The 7,266-nt window shown below is 45.1% G+C and overlaps 1 protein-coding gene across 1 annotated transcript in view; it reads right to left on the bottom strand.

Moving 5' to 3' along the window:
* Window positions 1-475: 475 nt before the first annotated feature.
* IL13RA1 (interleukin 13 receptor subunit alpha 1) overlaps window positions 476-7,266 on the bottom strand; it is a 286,361-nt gene continuing 279,570 nt past the window's right edge. Inside the window, exon 10 of the mRNA XM_078688547.1 lies at window positions 476-1,266. Coding sequence (XP_078544673.1) covers window positions 1,156-1,266 — 111 coding nt within the window. The 3' untranslated portion in view covers window positions 476-1,155. The remainder of the gene's footprint in view (window positions 1,267-7,266) is intronic.

Genomic DNA, 7,266 nt, shown 5'->3' with positions numbered 1-7,266 from the left:
GACAACTGAGGATTTCATGTTTGCATTTTTCCTTCAAGACGACCACTACACTCAGAACGTCATGCAATGTTCAGCCTGCTAAATGTATTTTAGACTGTCTATGCTGATTGTGAGAACTGACAAAGAATCAGCAAATATTCCTACTTTTACATTTTTTGCTCCTGTGTATTTGCTCGATTGGAGATTATGTGTAAATATTAGCTATTACGTTATTGGAGATTTCATATTCATTTACTAAATGGTAGAGAGGCCTCAACATGCAAACTAGCAGTATATTATGACCTAGATGCAACTACAGATGCATGGTGTGGTTAATGCGGGGTGTGATCCGCTTTGTTCTTGGCAATTGGGCGTGGGGGGTGGCTTTTGCAGAATGTTCACTGGAAGTTTAAAAAAAATGTATAATGAGAAAATAGGTTTGCTTCTTTAGCGGTGTGTGTGGGTATGTGTGTGCATACATAAACATACACTGAGCAACAGCAAAGCAGCATTTAATGTCTTCCAGGACAAGCAATCAATTACCCCAAACATATCTGAATAAGGAAAGCCTAAAAGTCTCTTTGCGAGGACACCAACTTCGCTGGTCATTCCTTGGACATAAACAAGATGCTGTTATAGTCACCCAGAGGCACAGCATCTGGATTTTGACTATGGCCAGCATGAGGTGTGACACACGTAACTCGGGGCTGTTTGTTTGTTCAGGCACAAGTTTAGAGAAATTGATACTTCTTCATAGGAAGGCTAGTCAATTTATACCCTGTCAAAAGAGGTAGTATGTTCACTCTCGATATAATCAACAAGAAACAGTTTTTTAAAAAGTATAAAGGAAACAGTCACTTATATACATTATTATTGTTCTTTTTGAAGATGGTCCAAGAAAATATGGAATCTTCTCAACAAAGTAAGGCATCTTGTCCATGCTCTCTGGCCCAAGCAGGTCAATGTGCAGATGCTTGGAATTTGTATGAAAAAACCTGCACTTCTGTAGCAAAACTCTTCAAGCAAGTCCAGTTTACATTAACAGCATCTCCAAGCAAGTCCAGTTTACATTCACAGCATCTCCAAACAAGTCCAGTTTACATTAACAGCATCTCCATGTAAACAGTTGACCGACATAGATGACCGGCGTCTTCTTTTCCACCTGCAAGTTAGCACTCAGCATGGCGGCATCTCAGGAGAAGTCTCTTTCTCGACCAGAATCACTGAACAGGTTTCTTCCTGATCTGGTTTATTGGGGGAAACCATGGGGCTTTTCTTTATCCACTGCTATAAAGACACAACAAGAAGCGCTTGTTTACAGTACATTGCGTGAGTTTCAAATACATTTGACTTATTTTTACAAGTATGCAATACCAATACTTTGTGTGTGGGAAGGCTTTACAATTTCTTTGAATAAATGCTGATGAATTAGCAATAAAGCACCAACGCATTTTTGGACATTCACATTAAAGAGTGTTGCGAGATGCTTAAATCCTCCCTCCTCCCCATGATTCAGATGAACTCCTTGGACAGAACTGAAGAATACGTTTTCCATTTGAAACTCGCACTGCTTACAAATGAGTGGAATTTAAATTATGCAGCAGGGTTGACTAAATTGTGCAGCAAGAAAAGGCACATTATGCGGCAAAATGCAGCAAATTTTTTGATGGTCCTATTTCATTATTTTGTCATTTTTACATTTGATGACACTCTGTCAGCATAGGTTGCACCTCATTAGTACCCGGTTAATACCTAACTATAGCAACAAGCAGCAGAAAGGTGACCCGTCAAACTTTGCAAAGGACCTTCCACTGCGTGGCAGCATATTGCTTTGTTTTTAGTAACCTTTGAACTGTTTGAGCTTGAAAGTCTCCCCTTCTTTTTAGAGAGACAACACAACTGAGAACACAAATCTGACAACATAAGGCTAGTGAAACTGAATTTAGGTACATTCCCAAGTTAGATAAAAATTAACAAAACTGACCAAAAATACGGACAAAAGAACAACCTAATGAAATATTAAGGAGAGAAGAGGGCAAGAATAATGGAGATAGGGTAAGGAAAGAAGTACAAAGGTATGAGTAACAGTACAGGGGTGAAGGTGGGAGTTGAACAAGGGTAGGGAAGATTTCCTAGGATATCAGTATGAAAAGAGATACTAGGTTATAGGCTGGATTACCGAATTGGTAAATTACATGAACTACAGTAAAGGTAGGAATATAAGTAGTAGGTTACAGATAGTGGTATTATTATTGGGGTATTGGTATGGTAGAGGTGCCATGGTACAGGCAGCAATAAACCAATGTGGAGATAGTTAGGATATAGGTAGGGTAGAAATATTAGGGTATAATCAGGGATATTAGAACTAATGTATAGGCAGGGTTAGAAGTACTAGGGTATGGGGACTTGTAGGGTTAGTAGGCTATTTGTCAGTCTAGAGGTAGCAGGGTATATGTATGACCAAATATACCAGGGTGTTAGAAATAGGATTCCTGGTTGGCTGAGCTATGCACCGAGGCCAGGCAGGAACCACCACTCTAGTCAAGGTTAGCTAGATACAGAATAAGATAACATGTGCTCACCCTCAGGTAGCTGGGCACAGAGTAGTCAGTCTTATCTATAAAGGCAATGTGTAAAGTATTTGTGCAACACACACACACAGTACCACAATGAATATGCCACAAAAAGACTCCACACTCAGTTAAAAATATAGATTATAATTTTATATGAATAAAACAGGACCAAAATAACAACAATCTAATAAGTAGAACCGGCGTTATGAAGTTTTAAAGAATAAACTAAAAACAGTGCTTAAAAGTCAATAGCGCTAAAAGATTCATTTAGGTCACACTACATCAGGGTGAATCCAAAGTTCAGGCCTACCATGATGGAGTGCAGGTCGGATTCCCCATTCAAGGAAGAAAACAAGTAAAAGGTGTATTTTGGTTCAGAAATATTAGCTTGAATTAGGAATCCCAGACCTCTGGTGTTCCTTCACCTAAATCCACTGAATTCTTAATGAGGGCCACAATATAGCTACTGAAACTTTGAATCAGTATCCTGTTACTTGTGGGATAAGATGGGGATGGTCCCAAAGCATTTGTTAGGTAGCAGGTTTGTCATACCTATTTTGAAGCCGTTTCAAAACCTAACCCTCTCTGGTTATTGTGACCTCATTTTGTAACTAGGACAACAATGTTATAGGTAGCTCTATACACCTTTGCAATTTAAGCAACTTTCTTTTTACATACATGTGTTCTGACGAGTAACATAAGAACTTTCTAAATATGTTACTTAGTCTGGTACTACAGTTACCTAAAATATTCTTGAGAGTTCCAAAGCCCTAAATCTTACAAGTGGCTTGCATTCACAAGCAGACGTGAAATAACAAATGTGTGTACAGTACACTGTTTATAAAGGGAAACTACTCAGGAAGAGAAACCACTTTCTTTTTATGAGAAGAATCAATTGTACATTTTCACCATGTTGTACTGGGTAATTTTGTAAAATACAGGAGAGGGGACTAGGCGATCAGAAAAAGAGTGCACAAAGGGGAGTTTCCATTGGTGTTGGTAGAAGGATTTTTAGTGTATCATTCTGCAATCAACATTGATCAAGCATGTTATTTACATTATAAATGCCTGCTTCCTTAAAGAGAATTCATCAATGTCTTAGACATAGATGCTTACCAGTCAAGACGTCAGCAAAAACTCAAGAAGACATCTCCTCCAGCCTTTACAAATTTCAATATTGGCCTTGAAAACAATCAGGAGTGGCCCATGCAGGTAAGAGTGGTGGGGCAGTGTGAGGGGAATTCAACAGACAATGCAGAGAATCCATAATAATATTATAAATAGAGAGCCCAAACCTTTGAGGCGGGTAATCTCAGTTACCACAGCACCAATCACAACACCCAATACAGTGTTGGAAAGGGCAGTTGCAGCAGAAGGACATAGGCTATGCAGACGGCCACCATATATATATTTTTTTTTTGCAGAGTTTTATAAAGCGCGAACTTGACCCGAACTGAATCAGGTATCAGAGCACTTTACATAGCACCAGTTACATTACATGAGGACACACATTCATTTTTTGGGGGGAGATTAAGTGATTTGCCCAGAATCCCAGGATATTTGGCGTCGTTACCAAGACTCGAACCCAGATCCCCAGGTCCGAGGTCGAGCGCCTTAGCCGTTAGGCCAACTCCTCTATACATTTAAAAGGTAAAAGAACCGTGCCAGCAAAGTAGTCCCTTGTGGGCGTGTCTGCGTTGTGTTGTCGGCGTGGGCTGGGGGCGTGACTAACGCTGGGGGCGTGTGGTACGGCCATCACATCGTGGGCTGTGGGCGTGTGCTGGGGGCATGACAAATGCTGGGGGCGTGTGTCCGCCCTTCATGCCATGTGAGTCGTACATACAAGCGCCAATTACGTTGCTGCGCAGCATCAAGGGGCACGCTGGGGGTGTGAGAAACACTAGGGGGGTGTCCGGCCTTCATGCCATGTGAACGCAATTGCGCCGCATCAAGGGGCACGCTGGGGGCGTGAGAAACGCCGGGGGCGTGTGCAACGTTCCACCCTTCATGCCATGTGGGTCGTACATTAACCAGAAGATCGTCTGCTGTGGCCGTGTGCAGGGGGTGGGACAAACGCGTTCACCTGGAGGCCTGGTAAGTAACGTTACTGCAGCCTCTCCTGCGCGCTGTTACTGAACTCTCTCATTCAAAGTAATTACACGCGCCTGCTACCATCAACCAGGGCTCTAGTCGGGTTCAGGCGGCGGATCAGTACACTAATTACACACGCCTGATAACATCAACCAGGGCTGCAGCTGGGCCTCAAGCGGGGGAACACGTGCCTGCTAACATCAAACAGGCATGCATCTGGGCCTCAAGCGGGGGAACACGCAAATGATCGTGTCTGCGGGGACAATTACTGCAGCCTCTCCTACTCATCGACATTACACGCGCCTGCTAACATCAACCAAGGCTGTAGCCGGGCTCAGGCGGCGGATCACTACACCAATTACACACGCCTGCTAACATCAACCAGGGCTGCAGCTGGGCCTTCTCCGTCCCTATTCTAATGAAACAAAAAATGTTGTCTACCACAAGATTTTAAAATAAATTGCCCTTGCCAAATACATACATTCTATTTCATACCCGGACAACGTCGGGACGGGCTGCTAGTAATCAAATAAAAACTTTATTTTCCCTCGTCGTCTGTTGAATCCCCCTCCCCCCGCCACCATGCCTCACTGCTCTTACCTGCACAGACCGGGCCTGAAAACAATGCCTTCATTCTAAAATTCCAAAATTGGGCAAACATCACGAAAATGGAGCAGTGATACCAAAGCCACTGTCCCTTCAATCACAACGACATTCCATTGAGTACTGTTGGAAATCTCAAGGTCATATTACATAGCAATCTCACCCACAAAAAAGGACAAGAGTCTATCAGTTTTCCAGAGTGGCCAAACAATAGCTCACATCTTGAACATATCCAGTGTTAAAACACATATATTCTTGGTGTAATGCACTGCACTTTATGCAGCTGAAAGAATATCATTTTATTTTTTTATTTTTTTTAAAACACCTTTATTAACACAATCAAGGATATACACGGCATACCGCCTACAACCCCCATGGGGCGACAATGCAATAACAATATATGCGGTCAATAAGCAGACAGCTAGTAGTACACAGCCATATGCCGTCAACCCTGGGGTACGGCGGCGCAAGGGTATCGTAGGAAAGGCATTCAAACCACTAGTGACCGTAGGTGCCATGACAGTGCACATGTGAAAGCCCTCTTGCACACAGAAGTCGGACCGTGTGGGCCGTGTTCCTCAAAGCCGGAAATGTAGGTGTATTTTATATTATAAGACACTCCCCTCCCACTCAACGGTAAACACTCCTCCCCCCCTTACCCAAAAAAACTCCAGAGAAACCCCCCCTCCCCCCCCAGGTATGCAACCAGTTCGCTAACCTACGTGCTGCAAGAAATGCCACATTGTGTGGTGTGCCAGTGTCCATGTCCCCCGCCCCGAGCGTGATCTCTGCAGAATGTCTCGCGTGTATCTCACACTCTCCCCGTTTAATATCCCGTGTGTGCCACTGCCTGCTTCACACCACAGGACAGCTGGGCATCAATACTCCGCCCAGCCATCGCTGTTTCCCCAAGGTCATTAACTTACCCCCCTCCTCCTGATTCCACTGGGGTCTATCGTCTACGTGCCAGTTATGGCGCATCCTCCTCCCCTTCCCGCTGTGTGTCCGCCATGGCATCCCTAGTGTACCTAAAAGTGTTATATAGGCCCCAGAAGTTTTTCGGCCTGTTGGTGGGAGGGAGGAGCTCACTGTAGTGTTCCGCTTGCGTGCAGCAGTACACCATGTCTCTAGCCCATCGTTTCTTAGTCGGTGTCGGCCCTCTCATCCAACACTGCGCCACTGTACGTCTTGCCAGCAATATTCCGTATCTGTCAATCGCCTGTATGCCACCGGCAAGGTCTTCGAATAACCCAACAGCGCCATGGCCGGATCGACCGGAAGTTCATGATCCAGTATCTCACTTAGTTCCGCGATGACCGCCACCCAGAACTAGTGTACCCTGCGGCAACCCCACGCCACGTGTAAGAAATCTGCCACTTGCGCGTGGCAACGCTCGCATTCGGGGGACCGCCGCAGACCGTATCGATGTAGGCGCTCCGGAGTGTAGTACACCCTCTGCAAGAATTTAAAATGGACCAATCTATGGCGCCCGTTCAGTGATAGCTTCCTAGTATTGACACAACAATATGTCTACATAGAGTCGTCTATCTCGATCTCCAGGTCACTCTGCCAGGCCATACGGGCCTTGGAAGGTTCCTGCGCTCTATAGGAGACCATGCTCTTGTATAGGCGCGCTGTCATATGTCGCGGAGATTCAGTATCAATCACATGTGAGAGTTCCGGCAGGTCCGGCGGCTCCGCCAGGTCTGAGCCCAGAGCATCCTTCAAGGCGCTCCGGACCCTGTGAAATTGAAACCGCTGTAACAGCGTCGGGCTATCCGCTCCCTGGACGATCTGGTCCCACGTTGTAACTTTCCCATCCGTAAACAGCGCTCCCGCCGTCTTAAGCCCCAGCTCATGCAGGGCTCGGATCACATTCCTGTCCCCGATGGGGGCCAGCCACTGCAACCATTCCACCACCATCGAGGGGGAGTAGAGCAACTCTCCGTCTCTGGCCTTCAGTAGTGCGTTCCAGGCGTGCTTTGTAGCCGTTATCGAGTCTAGTACTCCAACCCTGCGA

This window comes from Lissotriton helveticus, chromosome 4_1 (assembly GCF_964261635.1).
Source record: "Lissotriton helveticus chromosome 4_1, aLisHel1.1, whole genome shotgun sequence".
In the NCBI taxonomy this organism is placed as follows: Eukaryota; Metazoa; Chordata; class Amphibia; order Caudata; family Salamandridae; genus Lissotriton; species Lissotriton helveticus.
The sequence above is the reverse complement of the archived record's forward strand: the minus strand, read 5'-3'. Positions and strand labels throughout refer to the sequence as shown.